Source organism: Beta vulgaris, chromosome 4 (assembly GCF_026745355.1).
Source record: "Beta vulgaris subsp. vulgaris cultivar EL10 chromosome 4, EL10.2, whole genome shotgun sequence".
Taxonomy (NCBI): Eukaryota; Viridiplantae; Streptophyta; class Magnoliopsida; order Caryophyllales; family Amaranthaceae; genus Beta; species Beta vulgaris.
Window position 1 is genome coordinate 5,458,600 of NC_079205.1, and position 18,661 is coordinate 5,477,260.

The following is an 18,661-nucleotide window of genomic DNA, read 5'->3' on the forward strand; positions in this document are numbered from 1 at the left end:
GTCTTTCTTTTCTTTTTTAAACATAAAATATTAATTTATTCTAATTTTAATGGCAAATATTTTGATTGATTGACTCCATTATTATTTTAAAATTTTAAATAAAATTGATGTAATTAAAATAATAAGGATATTATAATCATTTAATAAAGTGACACCATATCTTCCTCCTTCACTTATATAATAGAGATAAACTGTAATAATGATAGGTAACCCCAAAGAAATATAAATAACCCCTTTTATGTTAATCAACAATCCCTAGGATATGCAACCCCAGTCAGGGTAATTAGTAACACCAAACATTATCAAAAACCCCTATTGTACTAATGAATTACCCCAACAATTATAAAGTATCCCCTAATATATTAATTAGTAACCTCAAACTATAGTACTTCCTCTGTCCCATAATACTCTTTACATTTTTATTTTCCATTTGTCCCAGAATAATCTTTACACTACTTCTATTTTGGGATATGACCCACTATTATTTTAATCATTCTACCTTTTAACTATTGACGCACACTCTCTCCTCCAAATAAAATAATACCATTCTTATTACTCCCTCTGTTTTTTTTTATCGTTCTTACTTAGAATCTTGACACTATTCATACTTAGAGAGAATCTTCTCAATTTTTTTCAATTTATAAGAAAAAATATAGTTATGTGGGATCTTATTTGATTCGTCTCAATTAGTACATTATTAATATTCAATCGTTATTATTTTTACTAATACATATTGAAAGATATTTAAGTTCAAAGATGTGTATTAGGAGATGTGCACAGGAAAGTGAGAAAGATAAAAAAAGAGGGAGTACATACCAACTCTACCCATGTGACCCATATTATCTCTCATTAAAATAAAATAATAGGAGTACTACTTTTACTAACTACTAATTCGTATCACATCTACTTTTCAATAAAATAACATTTGATAACCAAACAACAACTTAACATCTAAAACTACGTGCCTCGATAATTATCAAGAGTATGCTGGGACGGAAGGAGTAGTTAACTTTATACACGGGACTATCCGCATAGTTAATTATAGGTGTAGTCGATCACATATAAGACTTAATGGTTATAGTATGCTACATCATTTATAAGATATCATATATAGGAGATGAAATCTTCAAGACTTCAACTTCCTCCGTTCTAAAATAAGTGAAACACTTCTTTCAAAAGACTTTCACATAGAAGAGAAAAATGTGTCAATATTTCAAATGGAGGAAATATATAAAAATACTATTTTTAACGGAAAATTTTAGATTATCTTCTTAAATTTATAATATATATCTAGTCACTTATGTCTTTAGTTATTAAAAAAAAATTGGCGCGAATTTAGTGCGAAATATATATATATATATATATATATATATATATATATATATATATATATATATATATATATATATATATATATATATATATATATATATATTATAATATATATATATATATATATATATATATATATATATATATATATATCAATCTTGTTTTAATTCGTTTCTAAGTAAAATTTGCATACTTAAAATTTAAAACTTCATAACTGAGTTAAAATCTTAACAAACTCAATTTATCAAGATAATTTAGGTAGATTATCTAAAATATTCAGCAAAAAAGATTATGGATATTTTAGTAAAAGAGTGTATATTGCTTAACGAGTATTTCACAATTAGTTCAAACAAATTTTTATTAACGAGATATTGATGTGTCCTTTTTTTAGGGGAAAGGTTAAGAGATAAAGCGTCCATGAGTACATACAGAGCTAGTACTCTAGGACAGTGATTCTCCTAACATTGTCAACACTGAAAGGCACTACTTTAGCAAGATTGTGGACAACAATATTTTCATTTCTCTTAACATGCATAAAGTTAAAAAAAACAAAATTCCTACACATAGCAAGAACATCACCAAGTATTGAGTCTAAATCTGAAAAGAAAAGGGTCGCTCTTGACAATCTTGTAGTCGCAATTTGTGAGTCAGATCCAATAACTACACTCTGCATCCCGTGACTTTGCAAGCCGAATTGCCATATGAACGACTTTACACTCAGCTACCTCTGAAGGCCAATATGCTTTAATCCTTCTCACAACCGAAAATAGGATCTTGCCACGTGAGTCACGAGCCACGACCCCAAGCCCGATCCATCCATCTTCACCAATGCTTACATCTGAATTCAGCTTGACAATTCCATTTGGAGGCGCCAACCAACGAGATGAACTTGCCATCACTCGTTGTTGCTCACCACCATAGTTATTAGTTGTATACTCGATGAATTCATCAACCTGCCTCCCCACACGTAGTGCAACTACAACAAGGGGTAGTGAGCAATTCTCAAACACAAGTTTGTTTCTTTATGTCCACAAATTTCACATCAGATAACTACTTTTTTTCACCATCTTTTTGTCAAGATCTTTCCATCTCACTATCAAGTTGACCATCTCCTCACCTACATCATACCTCGCTATCTCTTTGCACCCCACCGAGTCGTAGAGCTGAATAGCGTGAGTATAATCAAAGAATGCATGCTGGGCATATTCCTCCTCACACGAACATCTTGGACAGCGATCATCATCCGTCACATGCCGCCTTTTAAGAGCTGCTCTCACAGGAAGAGAGTTGGTACATATCCTCCACAAGAAATGCCGAACTTTGGGTGAAACCTCCAAGCTCCATATAATACCCCACGCTCTATGAAAATCATCTAAATTGCCCCTTTTACCTAGCATGTAAGCGATTTTCACCGAGTATAGCCCATCTTTAGAATATGCCCATGTTAACTCATCTGGAATGCTTTTTAAACTCAAGGGAATTGCTAAGATGCACCGTTGTCCGTTGATCTCTCTCATCGAAATGAGTTTTAATCGTATCAATTCTCTACTCCTTTTGTTTCATCATCAATCAAGTCACCCACGACCTCCAAACCCGCAACACGCTCATTTATAATAAATCTTCCATCTTCATCACCAACCCATGGGTCACTCCACAAGTTAATCGATTTTCCATCTCCCACCCTCCAAATTATGCCTTCTTTCAGCAAACTATTTGCACTCCAAATACTATGTCAGGAATAGCTATTCGAGTACCCTAAACGTGCCTGAAAAACATCACCATATATGGATAATATTTGGCACTCATAACACGACTCAACAAAGAGTTTTTGTAATGTAATAGGCCCCATACTTGTTTATCCAACAAAGCATCATTAAACACCCTTAGGTCCTTGAAACCCAATCCTCCCATACATTTTGGTTTGCATAGATTCTCCCAACTAAACCAATGCATCTTTATTGTAACACATATCATAAGTAACCTACTAAACAAGTCACAAACATGCTAAAACTCAATAGAAGAAAACATACATACAAGCCTAACTCAATCAAGGATAATCAAAAGATAGACTTAAAATGGAAGACCGCGCAAAATTTAACTTATTTGAAATAATTTTCCTTTTAAATAAGGGCAAGGGCGAACAACAAAAACGAAGGTAGTAAAAGTCAAGACTTCCCCTTAGTTTCTAATGTTCTATCCTTTCTTCCCTATGTGGCCTTCTTAGTTGTCCTTGCGTGATTCCCTCATCCCTTCGTTCTCCTCTTTCCCCATATCTACGAAATATGTCATTTCTACGAATATACTATATTATCATTCTGCCTCATGTGCAAAGAGGGAGGACGAAATCAGGATTAATGGCTGAAAAATTGACCTTTTAGCCGAATTCAACTATAAAATGGTAATTTTAAGAAAAGAATTATTTCGTCGGAAAAATAAAGTGATTAACAAATAATTTTGAAACAAATAAGTTTTTTTGTTAAGCAAAGCAAAACCATACGAAAATGACCATTCTAAGTTTGTTAAACAAATGTGATCCGTGCAACTTGAGATCTTAATGTTTATTAGATTTGTCTTCTTCTTGCATTATGTGACCATTATAAACAATTGCAACTTGAGATCATGGTGTTTATTGGATTTGCATGTCCTTTTCTTGCATCTTGATTCCATCTCCATGTCAGACATCTTTTAAACATCACAAAAACTACATGAGTAATAAGTCATAACAACTCACATCTGCTGTGGTCTGCAGCAATATGAGATCTTGACCTATCTTTTGGCCTTTCACGGATTTTGGCTCTGTGTAGTTAAAGGAAGAGTGATAAAACGCTCATCATGAGCGGTTACCACTGTCCACTCACAGAGGTAAATGCGTAGTTTAACAATATAATTATAAAAATGGTAAAATGGTAACAGCTAAATGAAGTCAATATAATATTAAAAAATTTAACAATTACACAAATAGGGGTTGAGTTAACAAAAACATGGATTTCAAACGCACAAACAAGGTTGATTTAACAATAACAAGCGTTTCAAATACACAAATATGGGTTCGTATCAATAATCAAATGTACTTTTTTGGGGGGGGGGGAAACTGAATGTGACACACAAATCAATGCAACCTTTTGCTTTATGACAGAGATCACATGTTTACTTTGTCACAAACAGGGTTGATTTAACAAAAAACATGGGCTTCAAGCACACAAACACGGATTGGTTTAACACGGGTTGGTTTATCAATAACAAGGGTTTCAAATACAAAAACATGAGTCTATTTTTCTGACAGAGGTGTCACATCAACTTTTTTTAATAATATATGGTTGTGAGTGGGCGTGATAACTGCTCATGATTAATGTTTTATATCACTACTCGTAGTTAAAGACGGAACAAAAAAATTCAATAAGAATTGGACCTTCTCGAGAAGATGCTCCCTCTAGAGGTGTCAGTTTAACAGTTCAGTTATGGTTATATCCAAACAATTCAGTTCATAACAGTTCAGTTTACAACAGTTAAAATTAACGTGACAAATAACTGTAATTCAGCACTTGCCTCGAAATAAGCCGATTGTGCTTCCCAAAAAACGTGTATGAAAGTTTGATATATGTGTACTTATTGATATATGCGACAATTTGAATAAGATAATTTTATATAAGTACTTATACAAACTTTTAGTGTATGCAAATCACATAATGTTTGGTTAAAAAGGACGTCTCATATCAATATAAATTCTTATAAACTTCATCGAAAGACGAGTTACGTATTACATATCAATCAAATAAATAAAAAAGGCAATGATTTACTTGTGATTTATGTACATAAAAATTTGAAGATACTAATTGCCTAATTAGAATCATCAATCACCTAAACTCACGCTAATTAACCATAATATTGGCAGATCTTGTGTGATTCTCTCTCATTTCGAATTTTTGTGTGCCACTTTTCCACTACTTAGGCTTGTACACCCGGCAAAATAGGTAACTATAAAGATCAATTATAAAAATGAAACAAATTAACAATGGACTTGTATCTCGAACATTTATTTATTTTTAAATGCATAACATAGAGTGTGCTACAACCTATTATCTAACAAATCAAAATTGCTTGATAACAAAATAATGAGCTTGCTTCCTAATCATCACTTGCTAGATAATGAAGCAAAACAATATTTTTAAGCCGAAGAAAATCCACATCGTTCAAATCAATATCTTCAGAATAATCGTAGCACACCTTTATAAGCCCTTGTAGGATTGTGTTGGAGGTCGTATAACATCATATTGTAGGATGGTGTAAGCTATTGAAAATATTATGGAACATAAGATGACCTGCATGAAAAAGGGTTAAAACCAGGCCATAGCATCAACATCAAGAGAATTTGAGTTATCCACCTTAGGAGGCCACATTTTTTTTTTGCTCACTGGTGTTTTGTGTAATCTCTTGTGAGGGAGATGATGTTTCTCTTGAGATAGATGATGTTGCCATGATGCTATTATATTGAGAAGAAAAAGATATAGCTTTAGAAATATTAGTTCAAGGATTGGAGTGGTGGTAAGTTGTAGCACACCCTATTTATACTTGCAATATTGTACATAACATTGATTTTTTTAATCTGAAAATATGCATATTGACAATTAAGATTCTCAAAATTAAGGTTGATTGAGAATTTCAAATCCTTACAGTTACCATAAGTTAAGTTTTTGATATCAATCAAAAATAAAAGGCAATGATTAAGTGTTGATTATGTACATAAAGATTTTAGGGTACTAATTGTCTAATTATTAGAACAATATATAAATCACCATAAATCACGAATTTAACCCTAATCTTGACCGATTTTGTGCAAATCTCTCCCAATTTGAATTGCTTAGTGTCACTTGTCTATTACTTAGGTCTTGTACACATAAGCAAAAATATTGATATTCGATTGACAATATATAGGATTTCATTACCTTACCTGAACGACACATAAGCAATTTTTTTCTAATTTTATATAATATAATGATATATTAATAGATAGACAATTAAATATATTTGAATTGATGAGATAGATTCAACTTATCTAGAAGAGATTTCTATTGAACAAACTCTATGTCTCTTTAGAATCATAGCCACCATAAATAAACCAAAAACTGCTATTAATTATAAATTTGTCAATAGTAAGCCCTAATTTCTTTTTCTATTTTAGTTTTCTATTCAATAAAAATCTATTATATATCAGTGTGGTGTCAATATGATTTTTATTATCAGTGTGGTGAACATAGTCAACCCCCTTGTATAGAGGTTAGTAGTGACCCTTACATAGAGTTTAATTATTTCCCTCATGCTAGTTAGAATGAGATTCTTAGTTTTTGTGTGTGTGTGTGGGTGTGTGTGCAGTGATACTAATTTGAAAGATTCGTTGTACAAATTTGTAGATCTGGAAGTTTATTGTTTTAGAGATGCAGATTAAGGATCCATCTTACAATTTTGCTATCTAGATAAAATATTATCACTTTGAATACTATACATCAATGACACTCTGTCAAGAACAAGAATGATACAAATACATCAAAAATTATGCAAGAGCATATTAGAAACCATGCTATTAATACAAGGGTGTTCAATACTTAAACTGAAATTTCAGATCATGTAGGATGATTATAAGTGATGAATAGGGATGCTTACCGCACGAGTTGTGAGCCCGAACTGTACTGAGCTCGGCTCGACCTCGAGCTCAATTTGAGACAAATTAAAAATAAACCAACACATCATTAAATCAAGCAAAAAATTCACATTCGACATTTTAAAAAATTGTCGACAAATATTGTACAGTTATAGATTAATTCGAAAAGTAACATGAATAAATTACATGCTAACCAAATCAATTACTTACAAATATACATAAAAAATCGAATAAACTAGATCTAAAAGGATACAAAAAGAAAAGATTCTTAGATGTGTGATCAACAAGGGAACCAAATATACCACTCCAAGGCACATAAACTACGCTTTCCTATTATTTTAATTTCGCCCCTCTATGATCACCGGGTTAACACGAAATAACTAATGAGATACAATGGAGAAAACAATTCACAAGATGATCTTCTATGTGAATGAACAAGAACTTTTGTGTTTGTTGTTTGTGAAGGACACTAGAGAGAAAATAGCAAGGTTTCTTTCAAGCAAAGCAAGCCCTTTTAGAATATGAAAAACCGATTTTTTCTCTTCTCACCCTCATATGAATGACAAAGGTCATATATAAATATTCCCTTCATAGATTAGAGTTGTTATTGCCATAATATCCCTTTAATCCTCTTATTAAGAATCCCAATCGTCATTAAAAGGATAACGTACACAATACAACGGTTATAAACCGTTCACTTAAAATCTCACGCTCCAAAATAGAACACTCGTCGCGACCCGTGATACAGATCGCGAGTCGCGACAGTGCGCTGGTCGCAACCCGCGACGGACCTCCTGTTTTGCTTGATTGTTTCGCGTGTTTTTTGCGTTTTCTAATCTTAGCATACTAGACTTCATCCTCTTCTAGTATAGGACCATATGAGCTTATAAAACCCATTACACTATAAACGTTCCAACAAAGACATGATTTTTTCTATGCAAAAACTTGTATAAAAGGATACGTATAATAAGTTTCTTTTAAGTGATCTAGCCTATAATAAGTTTCTTAAGTGCTTTAGGTTACAATAACTTTTTTATATAAAATAATTATCGATCTTGTTCACGAACTTTTCTAACCGAGCTTGACCTAGTTAGGTTCGTTTCGTTAAGCTCTCGAATCAAGCCCGAATCCAAGCCGAACTTTCATTGAAATTTGACGAAATCAAATTTTGACTGTTCTTGAACATGCCCGACTCATTATCACATTATTGACTTTTGGTTTTGGGCCGCAAACAGAACTTACGCAAAAATGCGCTTAACGTAGTACTAGAGTCTAGACCCCCAAATTGATTTTAGGCTCGCTAAAGACTTGAAAAAAGAAGCAGAAACTTCTCGACTTTCTCTCTCTTTATTCCACTTTCCGACGAGGTACTCTTTCTCTCTCAGTCCTTATCTTCTCTTTCGTGTTTCTCATTTTTGTTCAAATGTTTGATTTTTGTATATTCAAGAATCTTGTGCTTGAGTGTAAAACTTGAAATTAAGGCGTACTTGATTTGAGTTTTTCTGATTATGATTGTAATTTCTTAGATTTTAATCGATAATTTAGTGAGATGATGCAATATGAATTTGAAAATCGAGAATTTAGGGTTGATTATTATTACAGGAAAATCAAAAACGCGGAAGGATTGAATGATATACAGGAATATTAAAAATTAGGTTTTAGTAATGTAGGAAGCTATGTTTGTTTTAAAATACTATAAGGTTTTAGGAATGAGATTTATGCTATGATTATTTGCGAGTTATGATTGCAATTTCGTGTCGCAAACAATGTTGGTTTAGCTCTTTAGAATGACTGAAATTAAGGATTGAAGTTGGTGAATTGGGATTACAAGTGGGAAAAGGAGAATGTATCTTAGTAGGTAGACCCTTGCTGGATAGTGCAATTGTAATTTGTATGAGAGAGATACTTTTTAATAGTTTGGCCGCGAAGTAGACCTTAAATTTTGTTCAGGTTGGTTAGAGTTCGAAAATTTTGAGAGGGAAAAATTGAAGAGTTGGCGGAGGTGAATGAGAAAAACTATGTGAAGTCAAGGGAAGCATGCATCCACGTTTCAATAAGAAATTGGATGTGTTTGCTGAAAAATCATTATTGCTTAGAATTTTTTTGCCCGTTGTACTTGAAGAGTTGGCGGAAAGTTTGTGGTTCTAGAATTTGGAGGAGCCTCCTGCCAATAAGTTTGAAGAGTTAACAGATGAAGAAATGGGGCTCTGTGAGGTTTTGTAGAAATGTGGTTAACACAGAAGATGTTGTTGTCAGAATCTGCAACTAGTTACCATTAGAAATGTGGATATCGTTCTTTTTTGGGGTTTGGCTGTAGAGGGAGAAAGATTGAGAATAACTTGAAGAGAGAAAGAACTTGAATAACCTAGATGGTGGTCTAGGCCTCATACCAAATGCATACGTGATGTTCAGTTTTAGTCCAGTTTAACGTAACTTTAGTCGTTAAGTGTAGTTTATGGTGAGGAACTTAAGAGCCACTGGAGAAAGAAAAAGAACATATAGTTTGCAAAAGTAATTCCTTAACAGAAAGTATGGATTTTGGAAAGATTTTCAGGATTCTCTCTTCTTTTTCTCTAAGATGTTGAACTCTACTTTGCAAGTTTCATCTTCTGGTTTCATTTTTAGGGTAACCAGGGGTGATTTTTGTTCAGTTCTCCGAGACAGATGAACTGTTTTAGACTTGCAGTGTATGAAGTCTTATGAAAATTTCAATTGAACTACAAAGTTTGGTCTATGTGGATTAGAGTTAAAAATTCAAGTGGTGTTTTACTATCTTCTGGTTTCACTTTACTCTGTACTTTTACGAGTTGTGAATATGATTTATGTAAATGACTATAACTTCAGAACTTTTGTACTCCTATGCTGCTGTCTGTTCCTGCTGTGTTGTTTATGCATAAACTTCAAACATGGTTAAGGTATCTTTCCTTGGACTTCTAGGTCTACTAAGGGGTTGCCATCCTATTATATTAGTTGTAAGTTGTGTTTATTTGAATGAACTGCAAGACGTTGACTTGTTTGAGGATATTCTTTTGTGAAGCAATTGCTTGTGCCAAGTAACTTTTTTTTTTTAGTCTAGATTTTTTTTAATCTAATTTTCTTTAATGTTTTTAAGCTGGTGTACTATGGTCCCATGGAATACTATAAGACTAAAGGTGTCTTTTTTCGTCGTCTCTAATAAATTAGTTACACTAGTTTTTGGTTGTCTCTAATATGATTAGCTACAATTCTTTGGATTTATGATCAGTGTCTTGTAGTATTTCTTGTTTCTTTATTTTGATTGTGAGAGTAGTGTTTCCTGATTATCAGGGCAGGTGCAGTCAGAATTCCTGTGTCATTTAGTGAAACAGAAGGCAAGATGTTGGCTACTTTTAACAACAGTGAAAGTGCTTTATCTGTGGCTGGCCCTAGGCCAGGAATGGAGTGGTCTACTATGCCGTACAATGCTCCTCAGGCCCCTGGGCCGAATGGAAGACAGCGCACTTCAAGTTTGGAATCACCAATTATGTTGTTGGCTGGTCACCAGAGTGCAATATATACCATGAAGTTCAATCCAGAAGGAACAGTCGTTGCATCAGGCTCACACGATAGAGAAATTTTCTTATGGAATGTTCATGGTGACTGCAAAAATTTCTTGGTTTTGAAGGGTCACAAGAATGCTGTCCTTGACCTTCATTGGACCACTGATGGAACCCAGATAGTTTCAGCTAGTCCTGATAAGACAGTCAGAGCATGGGATGTGGAAACAGGGAAACAGATTAAAAAGATGGCTGAGCATTCCTCCTTTGTTAATTCATGCTGTCCTGCTCGGAGGGGTCCACCTCTTATAGTCAGCGGGTCAGATGATGGAACTGCTAAACTTTGGGATATGCGTCATAGGGGTGCCATTCAGACATTCCCTGACAAATACCAAATCACGGCTGTCTGCTTCTCTGATGCTTCTGATAAAATCTACACTGGTGGGATAGACAATGATATCAAAGTGTGGGATGTCCGCAAAAATGAGGTCACAATGACTCTCCAAGGCCACCAGGATATGATCACTGGGATGTCTTTGAGTGCTGATGGATCGTATCTCCTTACCAATGGTATGGACTGCAAGCTTTGTATCTGGGATATGCGCCCGTATGCTCCTCAAAATCGTTGTGTGAAGGTCTTAGAAGGTCATCAACACAACTTTGAAAAGAACTTGTTGAAATGTGGTTGGTCTCCGGATGGTAGCAAGGTCACTTCTGGAAGTGCAGATCGGATGGTTTATATATGGGATACAACTTCTCGTCGCATTTTGTACAAGCTCCCTGGACATACTGGCTCTGTTAATGAATGTGTTTTCCACCCAAGAGAGCCTATCATCGGATCTTGCAGTAGTGACAAGCAGATATACCTTGGGGAGTTGTAGACTGTTATTACTTTCTGATAGCAACACATTCAGCATTAATGTCAATTGTGTAAGCGCTTTCGTCTTTCAGGTTCATCCATCCATCACTCACAAGACTAGTTCAATTAGTTGTACACTAGCATGAAACTTGATTTTTCCGTGGGAAACTTTATAGATGTGGCAGATTAAGTTGAATTGGAGATCGTGCTCTTATACTGGGCCAAGTCTGAGGATTGGATTAGGATTTAGTACAGGTATGCAGTGACTGCTGTTTTGTATTGGATGAGGTAGGATGAGAAATTATCATGACTTTAGATGCTGCTGCTTACGAAAATTTAGCAAAATTTCCCAACTAATGCTATAGTCATTATGGATAGATTGAAATCGCACTCTCTAGTTATCTGCTGTATTCTGTTTTTTAGTATGTATTCAGAGTGTGCTTTGTTTATTTGCCAATTTTTTTCCTTCATCTTGTATGCGAAAAAGCCTTGGACAAGCTTGAATCTCTCAGTTGGTTCAATTTCAGAGCAAGTACGGTTTTGTATCACTTATGTTATAAATCTTCTACTCCCTCAATTGGTTCAATTTCAGAGCAAATTCATGGGATGAAAGGACTGTGTTCTGATTTGTTGATGTTGTGAAAGATTTTAGCAATTTGGCATGATGGCATAATGTTGATTTGTAGGCTTACCAGAACGAGGATTGCTTAACAAATATGGAATAATCTTAACATATACAAAATCAATGGTCCAGTATAAATCATTCTATATAAACACTTGAAAATTTTGATTATCTTTTTTGATTCACTTATAAGGTATTCAATGCAACATTAATATCACAGTTCTTCCTAGCGGTAGCCGGTAATATAATTCTTGACCGGTATATAGTTATGAATTTATTTTTGCCATAATCACATACTCCCTCCGTTTCCTAAAGATCTTCTCTCTTTCCGTTTAAGGGTGTTTCCAAAAGATTTTCCCTCTTTTGCTTTATTCCTTATTTGGCAAAACAAATTTCCCTATTTACCCTCTCATGTCACTATCATATGGTCCACCATTACATTATTAATTCAATTTTACTCTCTTTCTCTCTCCTACTTTAACCCCTTTTTATTTGTTTATTTATCTTAACCCCTTTCTATCTCCTACTTTACTCACACCATGCCCCACACAACTTGATTTTCCTTGGTATCTGTAGGAACAGTAAGTGGGAAGATCTTTAGGAAACGGAGGGAGTATTGCTACTTTTTTAATATCTCATTTTATATCGCAATAATTTTATAATCAGTGTCAGATGACTCTTAGTTGATTCATTTGGCATGATTATCATTATTAACTCAAATCTGAATTAGACTTTATGACCATATTGATAAAGTAGGATAAAATATAAAAATGGAAGTTAATACTATAGGAAGTCTTGATCAAAAAAACAAAATGTAAATGGGAGGAAAAACTTTTCACTAGGAATTAATACCAAACCATGGGATTAAACACTACCACTATTTCTACAACAATGGACTTCATAGTAGGATTAAATATATAATTGTTATCAAAGACAACATTTCTACTCGGTATATAACCCTATCCTCAGACGAGGATCAAATTCTATAACCTTTCACCCTATCCTCATATCCTACAAACACTCCCCTTTTAGCTCTTGGCTCCAACTTACCTTCATTTACATGATAGTGAATATTACAACCAAAAACTCGCATATTTGAGTAATTTGCAGGTTTACCTGACCACATCTCATACTGTGTTTTGAGATTGATTCCAGAGTGAGTTCCACATTTAATCAAATAACATGATGTACTAACAGCTTCTCCCCAAAACCTTCTTGTCATCCCAGCATTAGAGAGCATGCACCGAGCTCTCTCCGGAAGTGTCTGACTCATTCGTTCAGCTACACATTCTGTTGTGGTGTATCCCTGACAGTATGATGCCTAGTGATCCCTTCATTCTTACAGAACTCATCAAACTCAACAAACAGAACTCTAGACCATTATCATTTTGTAGCCTTTTGATCTTCTTTCCACTTTGATTTTTAAACAATGCCTTCCACTGCTTGAAAATTTCGAAAGCTTCATCTTTTGACTTCACAACAATCAACCAAGTCATTCTTGAAAAATCATCTATGAAAGATACAAAATACATGTGACCTCCTAATGATTCCACACGTGAATGACCCCAATAATCATAGTGGATATAATCTATAGTACCTTTATTTAATGAATGCCCTTAGAAAACTTGGTACGATGTAGTTTCCCAAAAACACAGTGCTCACAAAATTCAAGATTTGTGACCTTATTGTCACATAGAAGATCTGTCTTGGAGAGGATCTGCATCCATCTCTCACTTATATGCCCAAGTCTCATGTGTCATAACTTGGTCATATCCTCCTTCTGAATTTCAGAGATAAGCAACAACAACTGAACCTGACAGAGTAGAACCTTGCACAACATACAAAGTGCCACAGTTGACCCCTTTAACACATCTTGAACCCTTGCAAACATACATATCTCCACCCCACATCTGAAACCTCCACCCCACATCTGAAACCAAACCCCTTACTGTCTAACAAACTAAGTGAAATCAATTTTTTAGTCATCTTTGGAACATGCCAAACATTATTCAAAGTGTAGAATGTACCATCATGTGTCCGGATCTTGATAGAGCCTATCCAACTGTCTTGCCCACTGCACTATTAGCCATTGAAATATCACCTCCATCTACCTGCTCATAAGTAGTGAACCACTCTGTACGAGGACTCATATAATACAACGCTCTTGAATCAATAACCCACACATCACAGCTGCAATGCGTTTGTTCATTAGCAACTAAAGCAAGACCATGTTCAGAATTCGAATTTTTTGCTGCAACAACAGAACCCGATCCATATTTATTTTTCAGATGCTTCTTCTTAGGAAATTCCTTTTTCCAATGCCCTTTCTCCTTACACTAATTACATATATCATTAGGTTTAGGATCCCCTCTAAAATTTCTGAATTTTTTGAAATTCTTTTTCCCAGAATTCCCATGTCCCTTATTACTACTGACTACTAATCCAGAAGCCTGATTGTACCTATACTACCAGATGCCTTATGGCGCAATTTTCTAGTATGCAAAGATGATCTAACCTCTTATAGGAACACATAATCTTTACCATTAATGAAAGATTACACAAAATTTTCATATGATAATGGTAAAGAAACAAGCAGAATTAAAACAGCATACTCATCCTCCACCTTAATATCAATATTATGCAATTTTAACAAAATTATATTTAATTGATATAGGTGATCTCTAAGAGGTGTACCTTCATTCATGCACATACTGAATAGATGTTGCTTCAAAAGCAACTTGTTGGTTAAAGATCTTGTCATATACAACTCTCCAACTTCAACCACGGACCAGACACGGTTTTCTCCACCGTGACTTCAGTAATTATGTCGTCAGCAAGACACAACATAATAGTTGAATGTGTCTTCTCCTCCAGAATGGTCATCTTAGTGGTAAGTGAATCCGTTGACATCTTTGCCAACAGTGCCCACAACCCTTGTTGCTTCGGTAAAGCCCGCATCTTGATTTACCACAAACTGAAACTGTTTCTCCCAGTAAATTTATCAATTATCACATTCATCCCATACATCTTTCTCATTTAGATCGAAACCCAAAACTCTTGATACCAATTTGTTATAACGAATGTGAGAAAGAACAAATAATAAACACAGAAAACAATAAAGAACACACAGATTGAACGTGGTTCACCGGAGTGTTGGCTACGTCCACGGGCATAGAGAGAGAAAAGTTTTATTGATATTTAGAAATTCTAGATTACAGTTGTGATTAATGACTTAATCGACGAACAAAAGAATAAGGTTAAAAGTTTAAATATAACCCGACTCGAAACCGCCAAACTCGCGTCAAAATAACATCCGTCGGGTCGGGGCGCGCAAGCGAAATCGGCACGAATCTTATGAACATCTTGCCCGGTCACCCGGGCCAAACTGCCCGATCGGGCGACTCCCGAACTCGTCTTTTTCGCCACATTTTCACCAGATTCAAGGCACTATGATCTTACAATTCTTGCACTATTAACTTTTAGTATCTTAGCTAGTGGTTTAGTTAAGTTTCTTTTTGCTTTATATTTTCTCCCTGTTTTTCGTCTCTCTTTCATTGTGTGTTTTTCTTTATCTTTGGGGCTTGCCTATCTCTGCCACCAATTTTGTATTTATTTTTCGCTAACTTCCTTCATTGCCTTACCATTTCATTTCTTACTTTTGGTTTTTTTTGGCTTCTTTACAGTAATTACAGATGCCTCGTGGTAAGATAAATTTCCTTTGTGCTGCACTTGCATAGGATCACTCACCCAAATGAATTTTTAGGTTCAATTTAATTTAACCGCTCACTTCAACTTCATTTTTTTTTGGGTGTAGAGAGAAGTATAAAAGTAAATGCCATAAATATAATTTGATCTCAAATATTGGGAACCAAAACCACCTTCTAAGACTACCAACTAAGCTACTCCCTCCGTCCCATAATATATTGCTTACTTCATTTTTGGTGGGTCAAACTTTAAAATTTTTGACTGAATATTCTCATTTGTATATATAAAAACATGTATTCATGTGGGATCTTGTTAGATTCGTCTCAATGTGTAGTTTCATAACATAAGTGCTATATACAACAAAAAAAAGCTAAATACAACATCTAAAATTATGCCTAATTTAACCATGGTTAATTTTTTTTTTTTAATAAAAAAATCTCATACGCAAGGGTGCAGTAGCAGCAAAATACGTTACCATAAGTACTTGTACACACAAGCCAACATGTCACATTTATTTATAAAATTGGATGCGTTAGAGTTGGAAAAAATTCTGAAATGGGTATATTGCATCCCCCTAACATAACAGCCGGCGCCTAAAGTTTTCATGTCAGGTTATATTATATGTTTGACGTGGCAGGGGTATGATGGTAATGAGATTATTTATCTTAGACGACCCCCTATAGGGGGGTCATTTGTCATGGATGACCCCGTATAAGGGGGTCATTTGTCATAAATGACCCTCCAAAAAGGGGTCATTTGTCGTAGTAGGGGGGTCATTTGTCATAGATGACCCCCAAAAGGGTAAGTTAGTCTTTTAATATATTTTGCTGTATTTAGCCATTTTTTTGCTGTATATAGCACGCTCCTTTCATAATATCAACTTTTTTTTTTATTGATACAAAATTGAAGATATTAAAGGTCAAAGTTACATCTTGAAGACCGTGTAAAAAGGAAACAAACACTATATTATAGGACGGAGGGAGTACTTGATACGATAATATCCATTATGTTCAGTCAATTTCTTCTAACTAGGAATGGCAACGGGTCGGACTTGGACCGGATTATGCATAATCCGACTTCGACTACCCTACAGAAAGTCGGATTTTAAATCTGAGTCCGACTCCGACACCCGACTTTGAAAATCCGAATCCGACCCGACGTAAAATCCGAACATCCTACTCCGAGATCCGATCCGACTTAAAATCCGGACATCCGACTTAAAATCCGAACATCCGACTCCGAACCTGATCCGACTTATTTTTCTTCCAATTTTTTATAATAGAATAGTCTTCTATAATACAATAATTTAATCATTACAATTTATTCTAATCATCATATGGAAATCTTATATAGTACAAATAATCTAATTATTACTATTATTTTTAACAATAATTTTTTCTATGGGAAAATCCTATATAATACAATTGGCTGAAAGTCGAAGTCAATTTATACATAAATAATGCATTACATAAATAAGAAAAATGAATTGATTGACTCAAAGTCGGAGTCGAATTCTGATGTCTGATTATTTTATGAGATCCGACTCCAACCCTCCTCCGACTCGGAGTCGGATTTTTTAAACGGAGTCGGATTACTTTTTTGTCGGAGTCAACTCGAATTTTTTCCTTCGGGTCGGAGCGGACTAGGTCGGATTCAGACTGGATTGCCATCCCTACTTCTAACAAGTTGAATTCAAGTTAATTCAACTAAATTTTAATTAACTCCAATTTAGTTCAGCCTCATTTAATTCAGTTACGTCAAATTCAGTATAGAAGAGCGTGACGTGACTTGACCTCACAGACTCACCTTCTCCGAATTGTCATATTCTTTTTGGCATTGATGTAGCATTGATGTACCGGAAGTTATAGAGGTTGAAACTTGATGTAGTAGGAGTTAGTTCTTTTCTGCAATCTATAGCTTTACTTCCACTTCCAGGTACTATTGTTGTCTTGAGTTTCCTGCTTTATAATCACTTTTTTATTTTACCTATTTTCAGAAAATAATTATAGTTCCTCAGTTCCTCTGCTTTCCATCAATTCATTGAAAATTTCCTTTTAATTTTTGGTTTCCATCATCATTCACATTTGTGTAGTCTTTCTTCTTATACTGAAGAAAAGTAAAGGCATAAACTTGAACATTTTCAGAAAAAACACTGTGCTGCATGTCAGTAAATTCTACATGATTTCACATACTTTCCATATCCATATAATTAATGAGCGTTGTGCCAGCTTGAAGTTTGATAGTTTGAACTACCCTCCGTTTCGTTCTAAATGCAACAAATGAATATTTTACATTTTACAAAGAATACTCTTTTGTTGTATTTAAAACGAAACGGAGAAAATATTAAGTATTATTGTTACTAGTAAACCTGTAGCTTATACAACATTTTACACTAGGCCTCGTTTTTTTAGGCTTATTTTCAGTTAATTGCAGTTTAGTTTAGTTCACTTCAGTTTCTGTGTGTAGTTCAGTTTCTCTAAGTTAAGTTCAGATTCTCACAGTCCCATCTCAATGTTGCATGTTCTCTGACCTTCATTACTTAGATAGTTAAATGTTTCTTTTTTTGGGAGAAATATTAGTTCATAGTTAGATGTTGTTGGGGTTTGTTTTTCTTCTGGAATATGAGAATCTTGGTATTGTTTGACTTTGAGATATACAGATAATGATCTTGTTCTTTTTTTTTGCTTATAAGGCTAAGTGTTAATTTGAGTAACCTAAAAAAAAACGAGTACAAGTTCGAAGTAAGAATGTGTGAGGTTGTTTAATGTTTAATTGAAACTAATGTAAGGAGTTACACTTCTTAGGAATGTGTAGATTGCACAAAATGGAGGAACTTGCTTATTTACGTCATTTTTTATGTAGGTAGAACTTCCCATAATCAACCAAATGCCTTGTTATATGTTGTGTTTTTTTTTTGAGGTAAAATGAAATGATAAATTTAAATTAGTGAACGACATCTGCTACGACATTCA

At 34.4% G+C, this 18,661-nt stretch overlaps 2 protein-coding genes across 3 annotated transcripts; one reads left to right on the forward strand and one right to left on the reverse strand.

Annotated features, from left to right (window-relative positions):
- Positions 1 to 1,979: 1,979 nt before the first annotated feature.
- Positions 1,980 to 2,849, reverse strand: LOC125496440 (uncharacterized). The gene is made up of 2 exons (XM_048641887.1): positions 2,461 to 2,849; positions 1,980 to 2,352 (listed from the first exon to the last, which is right to left on the reverse strand). Exons 1-2 carry the CDS (start codon positions 2,847 to 2,849, stop codon positions 1,980 to 1,982), a joined length of 762 nt encoding a protein of 253 aa, XP_048497844.1.
- Positions 2,850 to 8,198: 5,349 nt separating this feature from the next.
- Positions 8,199 to 11,910, forward strand: LOC104907051 (uncharacterized). 2 transcript variants are annotated; one of them, XM_010695909.4, is made up of 2 exons: positions 8,199 to 8,355; positions 10,295 to 11,910. In XM_010695909.4, the coding sequence occupies exon 2, from the start codon at positions 10,344 to 10,346 to the stop codon at positions 11,382 to 11,384; it is 1,041 nt and encodes a 346-aa protein (XP_010694211.1). In that variant the 5' UTR covers positions 8,199 to 8,355; positions 10,295 to 10,343; the 3' UTR covers positions 11,385 to 11,910. The 2 variants fall into 2 exon arrangements, with proteins under 2 accessions (XP_010694211.1, XP_010694212.1); XM_010695910.4 differs by having other exon boundaries at positions 8,273 to 8,355; positions 10,278 to 11,910.
- Positions 11,911 to 18,661: the final 6,751 nt, after the last annotated feature.